Raw genomic sequence first — 25,965 nt, 5'->3', positions numbered from 1 at the left:
TCAGAAACTGCTGTCAGCCCCAGCAAAGATGACCAATGGCCATGGATCATGAGAGCTGAAGTCTCACAAGGGCCCATCGGGCAGGCAGCTAGGAAAGAGACCAAGCTCAGGGCATTGTGGGAATCCAGAACAGTATCTGTGCTGCCACCAGCCATGGTGGGCCCCTTAGGGTGGCCCTGTCTGCCAGCCTTCTCCTCTTCCTTGGGCTCAGCACTGACCCTGGTGAGGCTCAGGAGGGAGCAGAATGGGACAAAACTAGAATTTGCTCGCTCAACCACCCGCTGCCTCTCTTGTCTGCCCCCAACTGGCCTGCAATGGGCATTGGTCACCAGGTCAGCTTCTTGGTGCCGTGGGCAGTTCTGCACACTTCCATGCATAACTGAAGACTCAAATGGTTAAATCGTAGAGTGTTCTTGAAGGGAAACTGCTGGGTGGGAAGAGAACAAGGCCATATGTTGCGTGATAGAAAGGGAGTGAGTAAGCTTTGTCACAGATAAAGAAGCATTTTGGAGACCGCAGGAGTTCCTGCTGCAGAAGCTTCAGAGAGAACTGCAGGTGTACCACTTCTGCCTCGCTGACGGTGTAAAATAAGGTAGCAGCCAAGGGGACGAATTGCGCAGGACGAAAGGTGTAAACTGCTCATTAGTTGGTGCCGCTGAAATGATGCTTTACGACGGTGTTTAACTCAGGTAGGGACACCTTGACAAGCCCCCCTTCACGCCGGCCGCAGCCCTGGGAGAGATTTTTGCAGAGAGGATTTCATACAGGATCATCTTTGCTGTCGCTCTGCTTCCTTTGAGCGAGGCTTCGTCTGGCAGGGCTGCAACTCCAGAGCGCAGCCTCGCTAGAGACCTGGAGGGTCTTGGAAAGCAGCAAAAGCCAGATGTTAAGGGGGAGGGTAACTGCCCGTCCTCGCCTTCAAGGGGGGTGGGGAAAGAGGAGGAGAGTGGAAGGGAGACAAATCAAAAGCTTCTCCGACCCAAACCATGACAGTGGGGGGGGGGGCCCTCCATCATCTGTGGCTAAGACGAGCCGGGTCTTGGCAAGGTTCTCCCAGAGCTCTATTAATAACCTCCTGCAACCGCCCTGGGAGCACAGAAGGCAGATGGGCCTGGCTGCCTCTTTGCTACAGCAGCCTTTGTGGCCCAGCCAAGGCAAAACAAAGGCCTTTCCGTCTCTCCCCGCTGCCCCCGTGTGGGGAAAGGGCCTCACAGCTGAGCAGGAGTTCTGCGTGTAGAAGGTCCCGGGTTCATCTCCAGGGAGGACGGGGTGAGACACACACACACCCCACTCCGCCGCCTGGAATACTGGGTGGCAGCTGCCGGTCAGTGCTGACAATACTAAGCTAGACAGACTCATTGTCTGAGTACATGAAGGCAGCTTCCTATCCTCAGTTTCTTCTACAAGCCCCCTCCCTTTCTCCCCACCAGCAATAAAACACTGTGGGGTGTCCCAGTTAGTGGATAATGTAACCACAGCAGTTTCCTTCCTCTTGGGGGAAAAAGTCTAATCAAGCTCTTTCATTGAACAGAACAACTCCTTCCACTCCCATGACCTGTGCTTAACAAAATTGGTGGAATAAGCACATCTCTCTCGAGGGCATGAAGTAGAAAGCAGTTTATAGGTGAAGACAGTAAAGTGCTCAGCGTGAGCCCTGCTCTTCCCCCTACCAGAGAACCTAAAACCCCATAGCAAAGACCCTCCCCATACAATCGGACCCTCGAAAGCCCCCCTCTTGATTCCATGCTTTGCATCTCCTGAGAGGGGCATGTAGCTGCCCTGAGCTTAATTCCTGTACATTAAAACACTTAGAAGAGCCTCCGTTTAGACTTAACGCTGCTCAACAAAATTACAATTTGCAGTATATAAATTAATTACACTATACAAGCAATGACCGTTTAAATAACCTCACACTTAACAAAGAATGCTCCCTCCGTGTGTGTGTGTGTGTGTGTGTGTGTGTTCAAAACCCAAACCCAATTCCGTGCCAACAGCCACCGCGAATCTTCAGTGCATAAACTGTGTCCAGGCAAGAGGACTGTCTGTTGTTGGTGGGGGTCGAGGGGCTGAATCCAGTGGGCACCATCCAGGCAACTACTGCAAGGTACAGGCTGCAGAAGAGGAAACACAAAGAGGCTGACTAGCATCCAAATAAATTCACATCTTTGTTTGAAAATGAAAATCCCTACTTTCAAATCCGACGCAGCAATCTCAGGGGACTCTTCTTTAGCTTGAGGGCCACGCTCCCTTCTGGGTAACCTTTTACAGGCTGCATGTCAGTGGTGGGCGAAGCCAGGGGGGAAAGCAGGCCCAGCAGTTAATGCAAGTTTCCCCAGAGAAGGAAGGGGCTCTGAGTTAAGGGGCACATTCTACCCAGGTGCAAAGCAGTGCCAGGGAGGCTGTCGCTCGGGAGAGTCCTTGAGGGCCAGACGAGGAAGCTTGGAGGGCCACATCCAACTCCTGAGCCTGAGGCTCCCTGCTGTTGCTCAAGAAGCGGGCAGCAAAATTTGAGGCAAAATTTTAACTATTATTTTGTAATCATTAGTGATAAATGATTATTTCAAGAACAGCTCTGTATGTGGAAAGCTGCTCTGCTCAGGGCCAAATGGATCTCCCTGACATGCTTGCTTTCCTGCAAGAAGGAGGTTTTTTCTCCTCCTCCTCCCTTTATTATCTCCTTGAAACACAGCACACCTGCTTCTAGGAGCAAGTATAAATGTAAAATGTAATGCAATACAGTGGACGCTCAGGTTGCGAACGTGATCCGTGCAGGATGCACATTTGCAACCCACAGCATTCGCAACCTGCAGCGGCACATCTGCGCACGTGCGGGTTGCAACTCGGAGCTTCTGTGCATGCGCAAAGAGTGATTTAGCGCTTCTGCGCATGCGCGACTGCCGAAACCCAGAAGTAACCCGTTCCGCTACTTCTGGGTTTCGGTGGTCCGTAACCCGAGAAAACGCAACCTAAAGCGCCTGTAATCCGAGGTATGACTGTATTTGTATGTATAGTATGTAATCAAAAAACCAATAAAGATTATCCTGGAAAAAAGGAAAAACAGCACATCTGGGGGAGCCTGGCTGCAACTCACAGAAGGTGGGAACATTGAGGGAGGAATGGGTACAGAATGGAGTGTCATGCACAAGGGCATGGCTGACTCTCACCAGAAGCACTTTACACAACAATATTTTGAAGCAGGCATCCCTTGTAAGTCTGTATTAGCTACCTACCACTACCCAAGCCAAGAAAGCAATGGGACTGTAAGCCCTGCTCAGTGTAGACCCACTGAAATCAATGGTCCTAAGTTAGCCCTGCTCATGAACTTCAGTGAGTCCACTCTGAGTAGGACTGGCACTGAATACTTCCCATGGTGACCAAACAAAAAACAAATAGACAGGGAAGGCTGCTGTAGAGGAAGAGGAAAGTAGCAATGGCAGAGCCAGAAGGGACACCAATGGTCATTTAGTCCAACCCCCTGCGATGCAGGATGCAAATGTTCTTATGTGATTAACTGCTGCGCTTTGTTGGATTAGGGAATGAGCCGGAGAAGTCAGCCTGGGGTGTGCGCGGGCGTGTTTTGTGAAACTGACACGCAGCCACTTGGCGAGGGGACACCACTAAGCCCAGGAAGCCCATTCACAAGCTCAGGCCAGGACTCTGGCCAGATGAAGGTCCTGCCGCCGGCCGGGACCCCCCTCTACCTCATTTGACTTCTCCCAGGCTCAGGAGCTTATGGCAAGCAAAGATGAAGGATTAAAACGATAAACCATCCCCATCATCATCATAAAACGCGCCCTCTGAGCCTCTGGGGAGATTTCCGTGTCAAATGTGAGGCTGAGTGTTTCTGCCCCCACCCCCAAACTAAAATGCATTTTGCTTTGATAAAAATAATAAAAAGAGCAAATCCCCACTACTGCTGCTTGCTTAGCATGGTGGCTGCTCCTGGAGAAGCATTTCCCCACTCCCCCGCTTCAAAGGATTGTCTCTTTGGGTCCTTCTGGACATCTGCCTGCCCCCCACCCCCCACTGCCCTGGGCAAAACAGGCCTCTCCCCCCACTCCAGATTCAATAAGCGTGCAACACGGCCCCTGCTCCCAGGCTTTATGGTGTCCAGGCCATTTGGCAGGGAGAAGAAAAGGTCTTTTTTCCCCTTCCTCCTCTGGGGAAGACCAATGTTCCTGAGGCCCAGCTGCAGGAAAGAAAGTGTGGGGAGAGAGGACCAACAGGGCAGTTAATTCCAATTAACCAGCCAAGCTCAAAAGGGGGAGAGGGGAGGGGCGACTTGCAGACCCCTCCCAAACTGGAAGGAGCCGGACACAAAGATCTCCTGCCTCCCTGGGAAGGAGGAACTATGTTGCCACCTCCCTCCCCCCCCCCCGAAACCTCACAGACAGCCCTGCTGTGTCTGATCCGCCCCCCCAATGAGGATTTTGTTCCACTCCACTTAGCACAGCAGAGCTCTGAAATGGGGGCTCTGCCGTTCCTACAGTTTTTGTCTATATAGTAACACACATACAACCCCCTCCCACAACCCGCCCACCCTACTCTCCCTCTCCACACATCCAGCCCCCCTGGAATGGAACAATTAGTCCTGCATACTGGGGGGGGGCTGGGCAACCCTTGCTTTCATCTTATGAAGTCTGCAGACTCAACCCTCAACTGAGACTTTAAGCAAAATAAAAGTATCGTTTGCACACCTGCACGAGGCGCTTTACCCTTCCACTCAAAATAGCACATGTGCGCATGTGCAAACTGTTCACCCCAGATGACCTGAAGCAGGGATGGGGAAACTTTGTTTTTCGAAACTGGCCTGCAGATTCGCTTGGGAGGGCAGGCGTCGGTGGTCGCAGGCACCATGTGGCAGGCAGGGCCAGAACCCGGAAGTGGGGAGACTGGGCTGGGCTGCAGAATTGCAGCTCTGTGTCTCTCTGGGCTCCCCCAGATTACCTGCTCAGCAGAGGCCATTTGGGCAAAGGGCACACTGCCTCGCCACACTTGGTCAGCCTACACCTGCCTCTTTTCTTACTTTCCAACTAGCCCAGGTACGTGGCCATGCCGGTCATCCTTGACCTTAAGTCTCAGTGGCCTACTGTCCAGGGTGTTTCACTTGTGATGCTACAATGCTACAACTCTATGAGCGCTGCCCCTTGTAGACTCAAAGCTAGAATTAGCCAGCTCCACCTCTCATGAACTCTGGCTGCCTCCCTGCCTTTTGCCCAGAAAGCCCCAGGCCTGCTCAGTCCAGCATTCGCCCCGATTTGCTTGCAACAAATCTCCCAAGGAGGTGAGAGGATGCCTGGCCTTTACTGAGCCTTCGTTCTGGCTTGCTTTCGGGAACAGCTATACAAAAATGAAAATTTGTCCTGCATGAAAGAATGCAAGAAGAGCCCTGGATCTGGCCCGTGTCCTATCACCGAGCCCAGCATCCTGCTCTCACAGGGGTCAGCCAGATTCCCGTGGGGAGCCCACGAGAAGGGATCTGAGCACAAGGGCAACTTCCCTATCCTGCAGTTTTCAACAATTAGGATTCAGAAGCATTTCCTGCCTCTGGGCGTGGAGGTAAAAGGTAGCCAGCAGGAGGCAGAACAAAGCCGTCAGGGTTAGTAGCCATGGATGGTCACTTTCTGTTTTGTAAAGTATAAATATCTGCTGTGAAATGCTTTGGGAGGCAAGAATTTTATGATAACCCTGAGGAAGAGCTCAGTCGGTAAAGCACGAGACTTCTAACCTCAGGGTCATGGGTTTGCGCCCCACGTTGAGTGAAAGATTCTTGCACTGCAAGGAGTTGGATTAGATGACCCTTCTGCTCCCTTCCAACTCTACCATTCTAGGGTTCTATGAAATACAGTAAGTGATCCACCAGGAATTGTTTAGCTGAGACTCCTGCACTGCAGGGGTTGGACTAGATGCCCCTTGGGGGACCCACAGTTCTATGAGTCTGTGAAGAAAGAATGCCAACAGAACCTAGCCAAGACTTGGTAAGGAAGAGAACGGGCACTCACAGCTTCTCACAGAGTCCAGCATCCCCTCCTTGCCAATGGCTTCTGCTTCCCACTGCGACTCCTTCATCTGGAGGAAAAGGAGAAGGAATAGAGGGAGAGGAGTGAGGTGGGTCATCTCCTCTGATCTCCATGAGGGTGCGAGAGGGGCCTGGCTGGATCAGAGCAAGGGCCCATCTAAGACCAGGATCATGTTTCCATTGGGGCCTCTGAGATGCCCATGAGGAGAACAGGAAGGCAACAGCTCTCCCCCACTGGAGTACCATGCAGACACAGAGAGAGCAACTAACATTCAGAGGTAGGCTGCTTCTGCATATGGAAACTCCACTTAGACAGCAGGGCTAGAGGAAGAATCCTGCTGGGTGAGACCCCAAAGTTCACAGGGGCCACTATTCTGCCCCACATGCAGCAGCCGGCCCAATGAGCCAGGAAGCCAGCAAGATTTTATTTATTTAAAGTATTTCAAAAGGACCTGCATGTTCTTGAAGAAGAAGAGTTTGGATTTGATATCCCGCTTTATCACTACCCGAAGGAGTCTCAAAGCGGCTAACAATCTCCTTTCCCTTCCTCCCCCACAACAAACACTCTGTGAGGTGAGTGGGGCTGAGAGACTTCAAATAAGTGTGACTAGCCCAAGATCACCCAGCAGCTGCATGTGGAGGAGCGGGGAAGCGAACCCGGTCCACCAGATTACGAGTCCACCACTCTTAACCACTACACCACACAGGCTCTCTGAAGAAGGATGTGAAGGCAACAGTGCTTTCCTGCTCCCAATCCCTGCCTCCTTCCTCCTTGGCTGTCAGCCAATGGCCTGCTGCCTCTGAACATGCAAAGGAATGGGCTCCGGAATTGGATCTCCAGAAGGGGACAGGTAGGGGGCAGGTGGCCTTCTGGGGACACCCAACTCCCACCAGCCCTAGTGAACAAGGCGAATGTCAGGGGTTGTGGGAGTCTGGTGTTGCCTGGAGGGGCCCACAACCCCCTGCCCCTGTGCCAGGCCATGAGGGGCTTCCAAGGAGGCCCATCTTCCAAAGGCAATGAGCTTCTCTGGGAAGTGAGCCAGAGACCAAGCACACGTCAGGCAGGAACGGAGGCCCAAAGGCCACCTCGCTCCTACAGCACGGATTCTGCAAAGGATGCTTTACTTGAGATTCCGGCATTGCAGAAGGTTGGGCCTGCAAACTCTATGGCACTTAAGAGCCCATCTTCAGAAAACATTATCTTTGCTTTGAGTCTGGGTTTGTGTTGTTTTTTAAATCAATTAAGCAGTGTATAAATCTTATGAAACAATAAACCACCCAAATCTATTTTTCCATGCCCTGCCCCAGCCAAGCCTCCTCTGCCAGCCACGTGATGCCCAGGCGTGCCCTCGCTGCAGCCCCCACAGAACGCAAATGGCCTCCTGTACCTTGATCTGCTCTTTCAGGTATTCCGCTCGGCCCATCAGTGTCTGGATCTGCAAACAGTCATTCACTCAGTCAGATTAGGAGGAAAGAAGAAGGAGCCCCAGTTCAAAGGAGGGTCATGCAGGAAGGCAAACCACATGGGAACCCTCCTGCACGGCACCTCAAATCCCACGGAAGAAAAGGTGGAGCACCATACATATAACAATTCCCTCTATTCCCAATGTCCACACTGTGATTGCCAATCATTTAGGTAGCCAAACGGGCACAAATCGCAAGGAGCTGTGGCAGCAGGCTTGCCCAAGGCTTGCAGAAGTACAAAAGTGGGGCAAAAATGCCCTGATGGTGGGGAACCCCAAAATAGCTCAACAGGGGGCTCAGAAGTGACAGATTGCTGACTGAAGTTTGCAGGGGGTAGAATGGAGCAGTTAGAATCTTGGACCGGGAGTGTCCCATGCTGCAACATTTTACTGCAGGTCCACAGCAGCTGAGCTATGTCCATTCTGCCGCCTGCACCCTTTAGTGCCCCCTGCTGGGCACCCTGGCTCCCCAAATGCATCCTGCAGGGCTCCTCCCCCCCTCCACTTCTAAATAACAGCAGCAGCAAAGGGACCAAGCACAGCTCCAGGGACCAGGTGGATACAGACCTCAGCATGCAGCAACTCCCGTCTCCTTCCCGCAGGCTCAGCTGGAAGCAGGAAGGAAAGAAAACCATATAATATGATTTATGCTGTAACTGTGATGTTTAGCATATGGTGTTTAGCATATGGTGCTCATGGTGTTTTATGGATTGTAGTTGCTTTGCTGATGATTTGTTAAGTCTTTAATATGACTTATGTTGTACGTGGTAAGCTACTTTAGGATTTGACTGAATGGGAAGTGGCAGAGAAGTGCAATCGATCAATCAATCAATCAATCAATCAATCAATCAATCGTGGAAGGTGGGGTTAGACTGCACAGGAGACCTTACACAGCCCTCTCTGGCTTAGGCCCAGGCTCTTCTCCCATATGTAGCCTCGCCCAGAGATCTCAAGCAGAGGCCATTCTCTCATAGTCGTCCCCCGGCACACTAGGTGGGGACATGGGAAAGGGCCTTCTTGGTGGTGGCTGCCGCCAGACAACATTGGAACTCCCTCCCTAGAGGAACCAGATTGGCTCCCTCCTTGATGTTCTCCCGCCAGCAGGTGAACATAGTTTTATTCCTGCAGGCTTTGGGGAATGGAATCCTTATTTAAAGGAAAGGGCTTTTATTAGAGCAGGGTTGTTTTTCCTACTTGCATTAAAGGTAAAGGGACCCCTGACTATTAGGTCCAGTCGTGGCCGACTCTGGTGTTGCAGCACTCATCTTGCTTTACTGGCCGAGGGAGCCGGCATACAGCTTCGGGTCATGTGGCCGGCATAACTAAGCCGCTTCTGGCGAACCAGAGCAGCGCACGGAAATGCCGTTTACCTTCCCGCCAGAGCGGTACCTATTTATCTACTTGCACTTTGACGTGCTTTCGAACTGCTAGGTGGGCAGGAGCAGGGACTGAGCAACGGGAGCTCACCCCGTCACGGGGATTCGAACCGCCGACCTTCTGATCGGCAAGTCCTAGGCTCTGTGGTTTAACCCACAGCGCCACCCGTATCCCTTGCTACCTGAATTACACCCCCCATTAAGCCCCCACCCACCACAAGCTGCCCCCCTTACCAGCTAACATGAGCAGCAGCTCCCCCAGGCTCTGTTGGTAGAGATCAAGGGTTTCGCTGTCATCTTTGCCCTCCTCCTCCTGGAAGAGAAACACAGAGCAGCTCCATCAGGGCTCAGGGCTCAAAAAGGAGCAAACAGCCGCCTTCCCCCTAACGAACGTAATGCAAGAACTGGATCAGGTCAGTGGGGGCCCATCTATTCCAGCACCCTGCTCTCGCCATGGTCAGCCAGATGTCTGTGGGAAATGCGCAAGCAGGAATCATGCACAAGAGTAGCCCTCTCCCCTCCTGTGCGTTCCAGCCACTGAGACTCATAAGTATCGCTGCCTCTGACCATGGAGGCAGCAGCCATCAATAGCCCTCTCCTCTATGCCGTCCCTCCCCAGGGACAGGTATACTCCCTTGCCTCCAAGGACGGGGAAGGCAATGCAATGTTAGACTCCAGTTTTCATTTCAGGACAGAGGTTGGGGGTCAATGACAAATCAGCAACTCTCTGCTCCCCTCTGGTGACTGACCTTAGCAACAGCGGCCGACGCCACCTCCAGAGCAGCGTAGAGGCGAGGCTTATCCCTGGACATCTCTGCAGAAAAAATAAATTAAATTAAAAGGGGTGCGACCCAGCATGTGCAAGGCCAAGCGGTATCCAGATGCAACTAAGCAAGGTGGTAGAGTCCTGTGAGGATGGAGCAGGCAGGCAGAGGAGAGGGCAGCACTTTCAAAACTTCTGCAAGTCACAACAGCCCCTCAAACACACCCGCCTGCAAGTAAAAAACCTAACAGGAAGAGGTTCCAGTCCAGGTACCGGCTCACTGGTGTGGTCCTGGTTCACTATACTACTTCATATTTCAAAGAAAATCTCTAAGCAGTTTGCAACATGGTTAAGCCGCAGGTTGCCTCAACTTGCCCATCTGTAAAATGAGACCAGCAGCTGTGTGTCCTACAGGAAGGATGAGACCAGGGCTGGAAGTGCCTGGCAAGTGAGAGTGCAACAAGAAGAGGTAAGCAAACAACTCAATGAGCACATGCAGTTAAGAGATTGGAAAGGGAAGGTTTCTTAGCTGTTAGAAACAGCAGCAAAATATTGCTGATGGCTGTAGCTATAGGTAATTGCTGATGGCCATAGCATACGTGGGGCTCTGCTACTAGAGCATATATGTAAAGACAAAAGGCATTCACAGACTGACTTTGGACAGCATTCCCTAGTAGCCCATAAAACTTTCAGAGAAGAGAACACAGGAATGAGAGAACACTATGACCTCCCCAACTCCCATCAGCTACGCCAGCGTGAATAATGATCAGGGATAATGGGAGTCGGAGTCTAGAAACATATCTGGAAGCCACAGAGTCCTCTTCCTTGCCTTAGCCCCAATCCCTGACTGAAAGGAAGCCCAGCTACCTACTGCTGAATTTACTACTTATTTCCGCTTAACCTCGCCTCCATCTCGCTCCCCACAACTTTGGTCGTCCTCCCCATGCCAAATTTTAAACTGCAAGCTCCACGGGGGGAAGGGACTTTGCTCTTCTTCTTCTTTTACATGTGATGCACACGTGTGGCATTATCGTCACATGTACCAGGTGAGGGAACCTTTGGCCTTCCAGATGTTGTTGAGCTATAACTCTACAATCATCCCTGGCCGTTGGCTGTGCCTGGCTGCAGCTGACAGGAGTTGCAGCTCAGCAACATTTGCAAGGCCAAAGGTTCTCTGCACCTGATATCTACCGATAGCGACCTCAGTTTTTTCACTGCCAGTTCTTATCAGCTGAAACAACAGCAGTTGTGCCAAGGAGGGAGAACCGGCAGGCTGGGGCGAATCCTCAGATTCCTGCAGGAGTATATAAAATAAACCTTTGGGAAAAGGAAACCCCATTAACAGCCCAGCAGAGACCGAATACGTTCAGGGGACACAAAATATTGACTTGGGGTGGGGGAGAGAAAACTTGGCTGCAGGAAGAACAGACTGGAGGATAAGGCTGAGGACCGGGAACAGGAACACTCGGCAGTGCAACATTTTAGGAACCAAGAAGCTGCCTTATGCCGAGTCTGACCATTGCTCCATCTAGTTCAGTATTATCTACACTGACTGGCAGCTATGACTCTCCAGGATTTCAGGCACTGACTTGCCATTGAGCTATCAGGCCTTTTTTTATTTTTTGACGTTAATTTTTTATTTCCAAAACCGAAAAAAGAAAAATTACAAACATCAAATTCAACATCCATATTCATTTTCTAACATAAACCTATTGCATAATTAACTAAATTAAAATATAGCTAATTACTCTGTGGGTTAAAGCCTCAGCGCCTAGGGCCTGCCGATCGAAAGGTCGGCGGTTCGAATCCCTGCGGCGGGGTGCGCTCCCGCTGCTCGGTCCCAGCGCCTGCCAACCTAGCAGTTCGAAAGCACCTCCAGGTGCAAGTAGATAAATAAGGACCGCTTACCAGCGGGAAGGTAAACGGCGTTTCCGTGTGCGGCTCTGGCTCGCCAGAGCAGCGATGTCACACTGGCCACGTGACCCGGAAGTGTCTCCGGACAGCGCTGGCCCCTGGCCTCTTAAGTGAGATGGGCGCACAACCCCAGAGTCTGTCAAGACTGGCCCGTACGGGCAGGGGTACCTTTACCTTTTAATTACTCTAAACTTCTCTTTGCTGTAAACAAATACAACCCAGTTAGAAATTTTATATTAAAGCTTTTATATTATAAATAATATTTCAAATTCCCCTATAACCCCCGTTCCCTTCACCCATGTGTGATCTCTTTTTTCTTCTTCTTCCGTCTTGTCGTGTTGTTATAATTTAATCATTGTTCAGCTGATTCTTATATTATTTCCTTGCTTATCCCTGCACGTTTTACACGTTATCTATTAATATTCCAGTTCTGGAACCATATTTTTTCATATATCTATATATTCCTGAAGGGAAGGAGCTATCGGGCCTTTTGGTTTGACTCCTATTTCCTAACAAAAACATGTTGCAAAGTGCAGAGTGCTCTTGGCTGCTGTTCTCAAAAACAAAACCCCTGCCCCCCGCCCCCTGTGCCCAACTTGGCCCTCTGCTCTGGAAATTACCTTTCAAGATGTCCCTGGCAGGGCAGCCCTGCTGAAGGAGGGCCTTATTGTTGGAAGCAACCAGTGCTTTGAGCTGCTCTGCTCGGGAAATGTATTCGCTCACCTAAGCACAAGGAAACAACACAACACAGTCACAAAATTTCATTCTCAGAGGTGCAAGAGAAAAGCAGGCACCTCCAGGGCCTTCTTGCTTGTGGCACCAGCCCTGCAGCTCCCAGCCACGAAGGTTATCTTCTACCTTCAATGCCCAAGGCAGCCTGCTCCTGGGGGCCAGTTGCTGGGAGCCAAAAGCAGGGAGAAGTGCTGCTGGGCTCAGGTCCGGCTTGAGGGCTTCTGGCAGGTCACTGCAAGAAGATGATTCTGGACTAGATGGACCACTGGCCAGATCCAGCATAAGGGATCTGCTTACGTTCTGGTGGTGTGACATCTCAGGAAGGCCTGCAAGCCTGGGCCTTGACATGGATTCCAAGGCATCAAACTAAATTCCGGCTCTTCTGAGCAGCCCTTGGGCTACGTCGATCAAAACGAGAACAAATCTCCGCTCTGCCTACCACTGACCGCCCAGCCTTCTGCCCAATGAGCAGCAGCCGCCACTGCTCTGCTCCCTCATTGGCTGAACCCTGGCCATGACCTCATGCACCCACCCAATATTTCCAGTTCGGCCCAAAGGTGCCCCAATTCACAGCTTTCCCACTGGTTGAAAAGGAGGACAGTCAACTGACCTTGGATCGGATCGCCTCCTTCCTGCGGACATCGACCTCATCTGAGGGTGGCAAGACAGAGGCAGGTTAGGGAAAAGGGGAAAGTCCATGGAGTGAGCAAAGAAAATGGGAAACTGTCCCAGTACAACTCCCTGTCTTCCATCGTCAGCTCTGAGCTGCATCAGGGAGACGGACGGACATCAACCAGCCTCCACGCCTGGAGGGGGTTGGAGTAGGCAGAGCAAGCAGAAGCCCCCCCCCCCGCCTCCTGCTCAGAGCAGAGTATCTCCTCCCAGACTCAGAGATGGAGAGATTCCCCCATGTTTCAGAGGCCTTGCCAAGATCCTGGGCAGGGGAACTGTAGGAGTATACATGTCCAGAGTGTGGGGATCAGATGGGATTACTTTGAGGAATTATAAAATATGCATCAAGCCATTGTGTCCGCTATGAAAGCATGGTGTTGACTGGGTTCGATTCATTGACAATAATTTCTGATCAAATCCCACAACCCTCTCCATCTCTGGCCATTTCCTCTACTGTCCATTTCTCTCTGCTGGACAGGTCACGTACACAGCCCAGTTGCCAGTTGCTTCATCAGGCATCCTGAGCCATAAAAGATAGCAGGCAGTTTCTTTGATGTAACTATTGCTAGTTTTGTTAATCTTAGGGCCAGGAAGAGAGTTCACAAGGAGATGGTAAATACTGTTTACTCCTGTTTATGACCTTCCTAAAAGCATTCCTCTTCGCTTCCTATTTTATTTACTCTGGGCTACTATGCATGCTCAAGTAGGAAATAATTTCTTTGTAGTTAAAAGAATTTCTTCTGATCTAACTTTGTCCCACGTGGGTTTTTTTGAAATGCTCAGAGGAAATCTGATTGGTTCTTACAAACACTGTGTAAAAAAGTTCTTTTGTGAATAAAACAACCTGGGCCAGGGGGTGGGCAGGAATTCTTATTATACGCACTCCTCCCAGAGTCTTGCTGGTTCAAGCCTCTGTGTGTATTTTCATTATCAGAGTCTAATCCTTCCTTTGCTTTGGGAACGCCTCAACACTCTGGACATTCCTACGCGGAATTCCTGGAGACAGCCCACTTCTGGCGGGCCAGCCGGGCCAGCTGAAATGCCAGGTCAGCCCCTTGCCTTGGGCATGTGCCCATCTCCCCTGCGATCCACGAAGCCCATGCACTGTGGGGCAGCTGCCTTCAGTCTCACCAGGTGATCGACCCACTGCCAATTGAGCCATGATCCTATGTCATGGGTCCTGCCCCATGGAAATGGTCAAGGATGGGGCGTAAGACCATACCTATCTTCCCCCTTCTTCCCCTTTGAAATCATTTCATTTTAAGTCCTAATGGGATTAAGATGGATGGAGATCTGTGATGCGTCCTGCTTGCCTACCAAAGACAGAAGAAGAGCAAGGCAGGGCCAGGAATGCAACCTGCCGTGGGCAAGAACTTGCCCCTCTTGGAAGTGGACTCTGGGACAGGCGACGCAGGCAGCTCCAGATACGAAAATAAATATGTTGTTCTCATTTAATTTATTTCATAAAATGTATATACCGCTTGATTGTAAAAACAAAACAAAAACCAAACTCAAAGGAGTTTACAAAAAGGGTGATAAAATGACCAATAAGAAGAGTTAACAACAATAATTTAAAACTTTCAAAAAATTAAAATCAAGAATAAACTAAACGCAGATTTACTTGCACCGCCTTTCTAAGCATCTGGGCAGCCTTGTCTAAACAAGAATGTTTTTAGCAGGTGCCGAAAAGAGTACGCTGAAGGTGCCTACCTCATGTCAACAGGCAGGGAGTTCCAAAGTGCAGGAGTTGCCACCATAAAAAGATCAATTTATTGCAAATACGGAATGGGAATTTTGTTGGCCCCGTAACAAAGCTGCTTCTGCCAATCAAAGCAGCCGAGTGGCAATTGTGGGGCAGGGCAGTTCCGCAGAGAGGGGAACAATAAAAGCCTCTGGGCCACTCACAGCGCAAGGCGGGGACGAAGTACTCCAGGGCCCTGCTGTAGAGGGAAAGGGCGGCGGCAGCGTCGCCTTCCTGGTCCTTCTTAATCGCTTCCGTCACGAGAGACGACTGCAAAGGGAAGAGAAATAGGATGGAGAAAAGTGGGAGAGGAGGAATGGAAGAGGCGAATTGGTTCAAGGACCAAGCGCAGGCTCAGCTTGGGCCAAGCGGAGGATGGACAACCTTAGGCCTGGGGGCCACATGTGGCCCTCTAAGCCTCTCCATCAGGCTCTCAGGGCCCTCTCCAGGCCAACCCGCTCCCTGGCCCTGCCCCACACTCTCCCCATGCTTCTGCTTGGCTGGAAAGCGTCCTTGGACTTGGAGCTGATGAATCTTGCTTGCCTGGATAGAGGTGTGTGTAAAATAACAGCTGAATTCAGGTGTGAGCCAAAGCCGAGGGCCACACCTGCTGCCTTCCGCCAGCATGCGGCCCCTGGAAAGCTGCCCAGAAGGCAATGTGGCCCTCGGGCCCCCTTCCTCCGGGTTAAGTGTCTGGAGGAGGGAATTGGCTCACGCCCTGTGGAACGCCCTCCCACCAGATGTCAAAGAGAAGAACAACTACCAGACTTTTAGAAGACATCTGAAGGCAGCCCTGTTTAGGGAAGCTTTTAAAGTTTAACAGACCACTGTATTTTAATACTTTGTTGGAAGCTGCCCAGAGTGGCTGGGGAAATCCAGGCAGATGGGCGGGGTATAAATAATAAATTGTTGTTGTTGTTAATTGTACAGCTGCGTCCCTCTGTGTTCAGGAACTCTTGCCTCTGAGAACCAGCATTCTCAGCAAGATCTTGCCCCCGAAGAGAGACAGGGAGCAATGTTTGGGTTATGGGGAAATGGACCCATTTCTATGCCCACATTTAGAAGATGGTTCCCCTCCACGTCGCCAGATGGCTGCCCTCATGCCTACAGAGGAGGGGGCAGCCCCCCATCTCACCAGCTCCAGTGCCCAGCTGGTAACCCAGAACCACATCCTGCAAATCCGCCCCCCGCACGCTCTCTCTAGCCCACTCACCGCTTTGCCCAGGCTCTCCAAGCCGGGCATGTGCTCCATGTCCACAAAGGGGTGGGCAAAGAACTCCTGGAAAGAGAGGCGCTGCTGGGGGTCCCTCTTCAGCAGGCGCTGGAGGAGCTCCCGGCACTCCGGTGAGAGGCGGGGGCGGCTGGGGAGCTGTGGGGGGCAAGGCAGAAGGCTGAGACACAGGTAGAGAAGCTCCCAACCTCACCTCACCTCTGGGCACCAGCAGCGCTGAGATGGAAACGAGACAGGGGAAGCAATCCCTTCCTGGACGAGGGGAGGCCACGCAAAGGATTGTGGGCCCACTGGCCCACAGTGGTACTTTCATAGCCATGAGGCTCTCGAGAGAGTAACACGTATTTTCAAAAGGAGAAAAAGAAGGTGCTTGCCCCAAAGAGCTTACAGTCTAATCCAGGCAGTGGGCAGTGGGATTCCCTAGGAGGAACCTGGAGGTGCAAATGATTTGTTGAATTAATTAAACTAAACTGTTTTAATTGGATTTTAGATATATGTGCAATTAATGATTGCTGTTTTGAATTTTCTTGCATTATTGCGTTCCTTAGTGGGTCATGCAAACGGCTATTCTGAATACTGATTTTTATAGGGTGGGGTCGGGGGCACTGGGGGTGAGTCTGTGGAACCAAGGGGGGGGGGAGGGAGTGGTCCCAAAAAGTCTGAGGACAAATTAGGGGCAGGGGGAGGCAGAACCCCCCACACTCTGCCTGACAGCAGTCATTCCCCCCCCCCCTTGGGTCTGGATTGAACCAGGCCAAGCTGCTGAATGACGTTTTTGAGATGATCAGACCAAGTTACATTCACCTCTGCCTGCAAACTGAACCCTACAGGAGTGTCAAGTTGGACCAATCTTGGCAGGACGTTGGAAGAACTGTGATGGGAATCTTTAAATAGCTGGTGGCAGGTGGTGGTGGAGTTGGGGTCAGGATGGCAGGGCAGGGCAAGGAACCTCCTTTCAGTCCCTCCCCAGGACTGCACAAATACCAACGCCCCCAGGAGCCACGAAGTTACCTCGATGGGTTGGTTGCTGCGGATCTTCTCCTCCAGCTCAGTGAAGGACTTGGAGGCAAAAGGTGGCCGGCCAAACACAGCCTCTGAGAAGGGAAAGAAGCCCCCATTCCCAAATAAGACAGAGAGCCACATGTGTGTCACATGCTAGGCTGAATTAAAAAGGTAAAGGTAAAGGTTGCCAGACTCTAGGGTTGTGCGCTCATCTCACTCTAGAGGCCGGGAGCTAGCGCTGTCCGCAGACACTTCCGGGTCACGTGGCCAGCGTGACGAAGCTGCATCTGGTGAGCCAGCGCAGCACACAGAACACCGTTTACCTTCCCGCTGGTAAGTGGTCGCTATTTATCTACTTGCACCCGGGGGTGCTTTCGAACTGCTAGGTTGGCAGGCGCTGGGACCGAATGACGGGAGCGCACGCCGCCGCGGGGATTCGAACTGCCGACCATAATAATAATAATAATAATTTATTATTTATACCCCGCCCATCTGGCTGAGTTTCCCCAGCCACTCTGGGCGGCTCCCAATCAGTGTTAAAAACAGTACAGCATTACATATTAAAAACTTCCCTGAACAGGGCTGCCTTAAGATGTCTTCTGAATGTCAGGTAATTCTTTATCTCTTTGACATCTGATGGGAGGGTGTTCCACAGGTCGGGCGCCACTACCGAGAAGGCCCTCTGCCTGGTTCCCTGTAGCCTCACTTCTCGCAATGAGGGAACCGCCAGAAGGCCCTCGGCGCTGGATCTCAGTGTCCGGGCTGAACGATGGGGGTGGAGATGCTCCTTCAGGTATACAGGACCGAGGCCGTTTAGGGCTTTAAAGGTCAGCACCAACACTTTGAATCGTGCTCGGAAATGTACTGGGAGCCAGTGCAGATCTCTCAGAACCGGTGTTATGTGGTCCCGGCGGCCACTCCCAGTCACCAGTCTAGCTGCCGCATTCTGGATTAATTGCAGTTTCCGGGTCACCCTCAAAGGTAGCCCCACGTAGAGCGCGTTGCAGTAGTCCAAGCGTGAGATAACCACAGCATGCACCACTCTGGCGAGACAGTCCGCGGGGAGGTAGGGTCTTAGCCTGCGTACCAGATGGAGCTGGTAAACAGCTGCCCTGGACACAGATTTGACCTGTGCCTCCATGGACAGCTGTGAGTCCAAAATGACTCCCAGGCTGCACACCTGGTCCTTCAGGGGCACAGTTACCCCATTCAGGACCAGGGAATCCTCCACACCTGCCCGCCTCCTGTCCCCCAAAAACAGTACTTCTGTCTTGTCAGGATTCAACCTCAATCTGTTAGCCGCCATCCAACCTCCAACCGCCTCCAGGCACTCACACAGGACCTTCACCGCCTTCACTGGTTCTGATTTAAAGGAGAGGTAGAGCTGGGTGTCATCTGCATACTGATGAACACCCAGTCCAAACCCCCTGATGATCTCTCCCAGCGGCTTCATATAGATGTTAAAAAGCATGGGGGAGAGGACGGAACCCTGAGGTACCCCACAAGTGAGGGCCCAAGGGTCTGAACACTCATCCCCCACCACCACTTTCTGAACACGGCCCAGGAGGAAGGAGCGAAACCACTGTATAACAGTGCCCCCAGCTCCCAGCCCCTCTAGACGGTCCAGAAGGATGTTATGGTCGATGGTGTCAAAGGCCGCTGAGAGATCCAGCAGAACTAGGAAACAGCTCTCACCTTTGTCCCTAGCCCGCCGGAGATCATCAACCAGCGCGACCAAGGCAGTTTCAGTCCCATGGTGAGGCCTGAATCCCGATTGGAAGGGATCCAAATGGTCCGTTTCCTCCAGGCGTGCTTGGAGTTGTTCAGCAACCACCCGCTCAATCACCTTGCCCAAGAATGGAAGATTTGAGACTGGGCGATAGTTGGCCAAATTGGCCGGGTCTAAAGATGTTTTTTTAAGAAGCGGTTTAATGACCGCCTCTTTCAGCGGGTCTGGGAAGGCTCCCTCACAGAGGGAAGCATTCACCACCCCGCAAAGCCCATCGCCCAGCCCTTCCCGGCTCGCTTTTATCAGCCAGGATGGGCAAGGATCAAGGAGACAGGTGGTCGGTTTCACTCGTCCAAGCAGCCTGTCCACATCCTCGGAGGTAACAGATTGGAATTGATCCCATATAACAGGACCAGACAGAACTCTAGCACTCTCCCGCCCTGGCCCTGCTCCCACTGTGGAGTCTACCTCCTTCTGAATCTGAGCGATTTTATCTGCAAAAAACTTTGCAAAAGCATTGCAGGAGATCTTGGGGTCCCTACCAGGCCCCGGTGGTACAGGTGGTTCCGATAAACTGTGAACCACCTGAAAAAGTCTCCTGCTGCTGTTTTCTGCAGATGCAATGGAGGCGGCGAAGAGCAATGGAGGCGGCGAAGACCATGCGATCGGCAAGTCCTAGGCACTGAGGTTTTACCCAGAGCGCCACCCGCGTCCCGCTAGGCTGAATTACCACCACCCAGCCCCAATGCTCAGCAGTGATCAACTGCCACAAGAACCCAAGATAGCCTCCGAAGGAGGAGAGGGGAAAAGGCCATTGTGGCGAGTAGCCACGGATACCAGAGTCAGCTTATAGTTATTGACACCAGCATCCACAAAAATGGAAGCGACTGGGGCCAGTGAAGGCAGGAAGGGGCATAGTCAGAAAGTGGGCAGGGAGGCGGATGTAGGATTAGGCAAGAGCAACTGCAGGCAGAACTACGCTTGATTCTCTCCCTTTCCCGCCCCGACTTGGCCACAGTGATCCATGCGACGGTCATCTCCAGGCTTGACTACTGTAATTCGCTCTATGCGGGGCTGCCCTTGAAGCTGTCCCAGAAACTCCAGCGGGTACAGAATGCTGCAGCGAGGCTCCTCACAGGGTCTCTGCCATGGGAGCATATTCACCCAGTGCTTTTCAAGCTGCACTGGCTCCCGGTGGAGTACAGGGTCAGATTTAAGGTGCTGCTTTTGACCTTTAAAGCCCTTCACGGCCTAGGACCCTCGTACCTACGGGACCGCCTCTCCCGGTATGCCCCACGGAGAGCCTCAAGGTCCATAAATAGCAACACCCTAGTGGTCCCGGGCCCTAAGGAAGTTAGATTGGCTTCAACCAGAGCCAGGGCCTTTTCAACTCTGGCTCCGGCCTGGTGGAACGCTCTGCCTCATGAGACCAGGGCCCTGCAATATCTGATTTCTTTCCGCAGGGCCTGTAAGACAGAGTTGTTCCGCCTGGCCTTTGGCTTGGAGCCAATTTGATTCCCTCCCTCCCTCTCTTTTTTTTTCTTCTTCTTTTCCTTCTCCTGCGATGAGGCTACATTTTAATATTTTAATATTCCATTATTTTAATGTTGTATTTTATTTTTGTTTTTAAGTTGTAATCATTCATCTTGTTTTTATTATTGTTTGTAAGCCGCTCTGAGCCCGGCCTTGGCTGGGGAGGGCAGGGTATAAATAAAAAATTATTATTATTATTATTATTATTATTATTATTATTATTATTATTATTATAAAAATGAGCTAAGTTTCTAGTCCTCAACGCTGGCAAAGGGGGAATAAAGAACCCTGATACAGGCAGGGCTTTGTATACTCTGGACTTCAAAAGAGCAACTGAAATTCCAGCCCACACGCAGCACTTTCTGCCATTTTATTTCCATTACACCTTATCCAGAACATAAGAATATGCAGTGTGTGTGTTTTTTAGCATAGGTATTTCAATCTCCGTTGGAGGTTTTAAAGCAGAAGTTGGATGGCCACCTGTCAGGGATTCTGTGATTCCTGCACTACAGGGGGTTGGGCTAGATGACCCTCGGGGTCCCTTCCAGCTCCATAATTCTGTGATTCTATTATTCAATCCTCCCAATTCATTTTGCACAGTCTCTCAGCTCCAGCATGGAGCTTAGCCAGCGCCTGGGAAGTCAAGACAGAGCCCCAATCTCCCCTCACAACCGAAGGATGGACTTACCGTAGAGAATCACCCCCACGGACCACAAATCCACGCGGGCATCATATTGCCGGTTGCACACCATCTCGGGAGCCATGTAGAGTGGAGAGCCCCTCAGCACGTGCTTCTCATCCCTTGGGGACATGTGCTGGGCAAATCCGAAATCTGGCATTGGGGGGGGGGGGTTAGGGGGAAGGTGACCCAGAAAAACCGTCATCGGGCATGACATTGTAACCCTACAGTTATCAACTGGCCTGGTATCCGCAGGCAACCAGAAATCCCACACTGGTGAAAGAAAGTGGATCTCCCTAGGATTTTCAGCTGTGTGAGGAAAGTGAGGAAAGCTAGCCCTAATCAGGCCCATTGTACATTACAGTGGTACCTCGGGTTAAGTACTTAATTCGTTCCAGAGGTCCGTTCTTAACCTGAAACTGTTCTTAACCTGAAGCACCACTTTAGCTAATGGGGCCTCCTGCTGCCGCCACACCGCCACTGCACGATTTCTGTTCTCATCCTGAGGTACCATTTCTTGGTTAGCGGAGTCTATAACCTGAAGCGTCTGTAACCCGAGGTACCACTGTACAGTTATCAGTGACTGTATTGCTATAGCTTTCTACTTTGTTGCATTTGGTATTTTTAATTTTTTTATCATTATCTATTATGATTTATTCTAACTATTTCTATACATTAAAAATATCTCCAAAAGGTGTACCGAAATGGCTAAAGAAGGCATGGGGAACCTCTGACTCTATAATAATACTAGCCACTGGGATTGACTGGTTGAAATAAAAGACGGGCACATGAACGAGAAAAATAATGGGGGGGGGGAGGAGCACCTGAGCCTGAAAGAAGCCCCCCTGAGCCTGGGGGGCAAGCCCTGCCCCACACCAACCTGCCAGTTTGAGGTGAGGCTTATCCAAGGAGCTCAGCAGGATGTTCTGAGGTTTCAGATCCAAGTGAGAAATATTCTTGTCATGGAGGAACTTTAAGGCACAGGCTGTTGGGACAAACAGGAGAGAGCAATGGTGTTGCAGGTGGCAGGGGACTGTCAAGGCATCCCTCTCAGGCCAACAGTCTCCTTCCCAAAAAACCAGACTCCTCTGCCTCCAAGATTTCCTTTCCTTTCTCTGGCACAGAGATAGGGGAGAAAATGCAACTCCCTCCTGCCACACATCTCGAGCCAAGATGTAAAGGGAAACACAGCGACCCTTTGAAAAGCCACACTTCTCTGCATTTTGCAAAATGGTTCTCCAACCAAATAAAGTTTGCAGGCACAGTTTGAGCTGCACCCACAAATGGATGTTTTCTCTTTGCAAATGGTTTTGCTGTTCTGCAGATGAAATAGGTCTCTTTGTGAGCACAGCTTGAATCCAAACCCCATGGCTGAGATTTTTTAAAGTGGAGATGCCTGGGACTTCCTGCGCACAAATGGTACGCTCTACCTATGAGCTCCATCCCCAACTTCTTTTCCTTTCCCCTCCAACTCCTTACCCAGTTGCTGTAGGAAAATGCGAGCCACCTTCTCCGGCAGGATCCTCCGTGCGTGGATAAAGCGAGACAGGTCACCCCCAGCACAAAATTCCATGATCAGGTAGATGTAGTCCTTGTTCCACTAAAAGGCAGACAGGCGCTATCAGGCTTCTAGAAAGACAAACCCTGTCCTATCTCCATCAAGTTCATTCCTCTGTCTGCAAGTTCCTAGTCCTTATGAATGAAAACACAAATGTGGAAGCAGCTGGGTGATGCCATTAAGTGCAATCCTATGCATAGCAACCTGGGAATATGCCCTATTGAAAACTCAGGAATTTACTTTTGAGTAAGCATGAATAGAATTGCACTATTAATCTCAAGAGTCAGCAAAGTGGGTGCCTCAAACCAGTATTAACACATAAATGGCTTTAATTGTTCAGAACATCTATCACCCTTGCTATGTGTCTCGTCGATTGCAATCCTCAGGAGGGAGGCAACACAAAGCAAGCATTCTTGTGGCTGATGGGACTCCCCCACCAGGAGACATTCAGTTTACCCCCATAGTAGACACATGCAAAGAAAGGGCAGAGGCGTTCTTATTTTCCACGTGTGAGGGTCATAATTGGAATTGACTTTTGGAGATGGTTTTAAAGGTAATAACTTTTGCCAAGTTAGCTTCACTGGGGCAGTTTTGCACTCTGCATTTGAAGCAATATCCTACCACTTTAAATAGTCGCGGTTTCCCTCTCCCACCCTCCCCCTGCAATCCTGGGAACTGTAGTTTAAGGGGCGCTAGGTAAAGGTAAAGGGACCCTTGACCATTAGGTCCAGTCGTGGCCGACTCTGGGATTGTGGCGCTCATCTCACTTTATTGGCCGAGGGAGCCAGCGTACAGCTTCCGGGTCATGTGGCCAGCATGACTAAGCCGCTTCTGGCGAACCAGAGCAGCGCAAGGAAACACCATTTACCTTCCTGCCGGAGCGGTACCTATTTATCTACTTGCACTGTGATGTGCTTTTGAACTGCTAGGTTGGCAGGAGCGGGGACCGAACAACGGGAGCTCACCCCATTGCAGGGATTCGAACTGCCAACTTTCTGATCGGCAAGCCCTAGGCTCAGTGTTTTAGACCACAGCGCCACCTGCACCCCGTTGTTAGGAGACCCCTATTCCTCTCTTGGAGCTACAAGTCCCAGAGGTCGGTTGTTAAACCAAGCTAAGGACTGCCTTCTGTTTCGGCCTTTAAGCACCTGCTGAAATCTTTGCTATTCTGCCAGGCTCATGCATGAAATACAGAATACATCTTTTCATAATAGTTAGCTGACAAGTCTCCGATTTCATATTTTTAATGTGTTTTTCTTATATAGTGATATTACCGTAAACTGCTTTGCTATTGTTTTCTGTATGGTATAGTGGTACACAAATCTCAGCAACATCCAGAGCGCCAAAGGTGTCCCACCTTATCGGATGAGTCACACATCTGAGGAATAAAAGCTCCCCAGTTTTCCTTTTTTTTTTTTTTTAATAATTTTTATTCATTTTTCAGATAGATAACTTAACTTAACTTAAACTAAACTAAACTTAAAACCCAAAAGCTCCCCAGTTTTCCAGCTGGAGGCTCCAGAATCCTCCTGGCTGACACCCCAGCCCAGCCCGGTCTCCCCTCCCCACCTGGAAGTCCTTCAGCTCCACAATGTGCGGATGGTGGATGGTCTTGAGGATCTCGATTTCTGTCAAGAGGTTCTCCACAGACGCCTTGTTCAAGCTCTTCTTGCTGACGCACTTGATGGCCACGACCTCCCGGACGTCCTTCTAGCCAGGAAAAGAACACGCAACACCACACAAACAAACGTCAGCAACACAAGCACCTTCAGTCCTGATGGTGGAAATCTCAAGGAAGGTCTTGCGAGGTCCAGGGAAGTTGCTATGGAGATGGGCATTCCTTCAGATCAGGAGAGGGAATGTCTTTTCCACATCAGGGGCCGCCTTCCCTTCTGTAGAGGCATCTGGAGGCCACGGGCCACTGATGGGCAAGGCCAGAGGCCAAAGCGGGCAGAGCAACAAACACAGGTTTGTGTGACGGGGCAGTTTCTACATTCCCTTGATCTTCACCCTCGACCCAAGGGAGCAAGAGGTATAAGAACGCTCACTCCAGGCAGGTGAAAACATTTAAGGAGGGAGCTAAGGAGGGTCACTGAGGGCTGGAGGGCCAAATCTGAGTGCTGAGAGAGCGGCAGGCTGGAGAAGAGGAGAACATCTTGGGGCAGAAGTTGGGATATCAACTGAGATCAGGACAGGATCACAGCAACTACTGAAAAGACTGCTGAGAGATGATTGCCCCTTCCGCTCAAAGCTGATTTGATGACTCAGACTCCATCCCTGGATCCAAAAACCAGGCTTGCAAGCAAGGAACCTCCAGGGTGGCCATGGAGTGGGCGAAGAGTCCCCAACGCCCAAAAAATTAAGGCTAGGGTGAAGGATGCGCCCACAGGAATCCACCTTTTGCTAAGATGGGGCTGAACGGATTATATGCTCTACCAGTCAAGTTACAACTGGGACCCAAACCATGCAGGGCAGCGATGGGGGACGCTTTGGCCCTCCTGCTGCTGTTGGACTCCAACTCCCATCAGCCCCAGCAAGCACGGCCAAGGGCCAGGGACGCTGGGAGCCGAAGTTCAGCAACATCCTGAGCGCCAGAGGTTCTCCCGACCCCTGACTCCGGGTGTCTCCTTTTAGTGCTACGCCCACACCCAATATCAACCCCCCTGCATCCTGCCTCCGACAGAGGACAGCCCAAGTGCTTCCGGGAAAGTCCTCTCTCTGCTCCCAGGTAGGCTGCTCCCGGGCGTGGAGGCTCCGCGCCGCGGCCTCCGGGATTCCCTGCGCCTGGTGCCTTTGCGCCCCCCAACCCCGGAGCTCGCGCCAGCCCCCCAACCGGGGCCCTTCCCCTCCCTACCTTCCTGTAGGCTTTGAAGACAGTGGCGTAGGTGCCGCTGCCCAGCCTCTCGGTCAGGATGAAGTCCTCCAGCTGCGGCGGCGCCCAGCCGGCCATCCCGGCGACCACTCCATGCGGCCCCCGGAGGCTGGCGAGCGGAACCCGGCCCTCTCTGGGACCCCGCGGGGGCGCCTGGCTTCCCGGAACGGCGGCGCGGGAGGCGGAGCAGCGCCGGCAGAAGCGCACTTTCGGGCGCCCCCTCGCGGCCACCCGCGGGAGAGGCGAGGCGGGGCGGCGCTCGTGGGAACTCCGCCTCCGCGGTCGCGCGTCTGCAAAGCGGGGCGAGGAAGAGGAGAAGCGAGCCCTGGGTTCGCATCTGGTCGACGGAGGATAGAAGCGTCAGCAGAAGCTGAGCAGCTCTGGCCCGAATCAGCCTCGCTGCGAAATGCTGAACTCCCCTTTTGGAAAGCGCGCACCTTTAGTAAAAAGCTCAGCCCCGCGCGTGATGGCAAGAAAGTCCGTCGCCCGCGATCTCGACGCGGCTTCAGGCTCCCGTCCTCTGCTGTGATCGGTTGTCTTTGGTACTAAACTTTTAATTTCAAGAGTGGCTTTTGATCCGTGTTTTTTTAGCATGTCCCTGTGGGTAACTGTATTCCACACGTTTCTAAATAAAATACATGTTGAAAAGTGCTGGGCTTCTAGAAGTTGTCTGAAGGACAA

At 51.5% G+C, this 25,965-nt stretch overlaps 2 protein-coding genes across 2 annotated transcripts in view; one reads left to right on the top strand and one right to left on the bottom strand.

The window, feature by feature from the left end:
* Positions 1–25,965, top strand: part of EDC3 (enhancer of mRNA decapping 3) — a 296,364-nt gene that overhangs the window by 71,171 nt on the left and 199,228 nt on the right. The gene's annotated exons all lie outside the window — the stretch shown is intronic.
* ULK3 (unc-51 like kinase 3) lies at positions 1,603–25,463 on the bottom strand. The gene is made up of 16 exons (XM_079991659.1): positions 25,267–25,463; positions 23,982–24,122; positions 22,334–22,454; positions 21,735–21,839; positions 20,864–21,007; positions 16,923–17,005; positions 15,894–16,049; positions 14,845–14,950; positions 12,878–12,918; positions 12,156–12,258; positions 9,608–9,672; positions 9,093–9,171; positions 8,050–8,090; positions 7,408–7,455; positions 6,003–6,069; positions 1,603–2,111 (listed from the first exon to the last, which is right to left on the bottom strand). The coding sequence occupies exons 1-16, from the start codon at positions 25,360–25,362 to the stop codon at positions 2,095–2,097; spliced, it is 1,413 nt and encodes a 470-aa protein (XP_079847785.1). The 5' UTR covers positions 25,363–25,463; the 3' UTR covers positions 1,603–2,094.

Source organism: Podarcis cretensis (assembly GCF_951804945.1).
Source record: "Podarcis cretensis genome assembly, chromosome: 9".
Lineage (NCBI taxonomy): Eukaryota > Metazoa > Chordata > Lepidosauria > Squamata > Lacertidae > Podarcis > Podarcis cretensis.
The sequence above is the reverse complement of the archived record's forward strand: the minus strand, read 5'-3'. Positions and strand labels throughout refer to the sequence as shown.

What these genes read in the sequence shown, in the direction of transcription:
- ULK3 (XM_079991659.1), bottom strand. Translation starts at nt 25,362, where the DNA reads ATGGCCGGCTGGGCGCCGCCGCAGCTGGAGGACTTCATCCTGACCGAG. An exon ending in CGTGGGGGTGATTCTCTACG is followed by an intron (nt 17,006 to 20,863) that starts GTAAGTCCATCC and finishes TTCCCTTCTCAG; the next exon opens with AGGCTGTGTTTGGCCGGCCA. An exon ending in ACCTGAAAGAGCAGATCAAG is followed by an intron (nt 6,070 to 7,407) that starts GTACAGGAGGCC and finishes CTTTTCCTCCAG; the next exon opens with ATGAAGGAGTCGCAGTGGGA.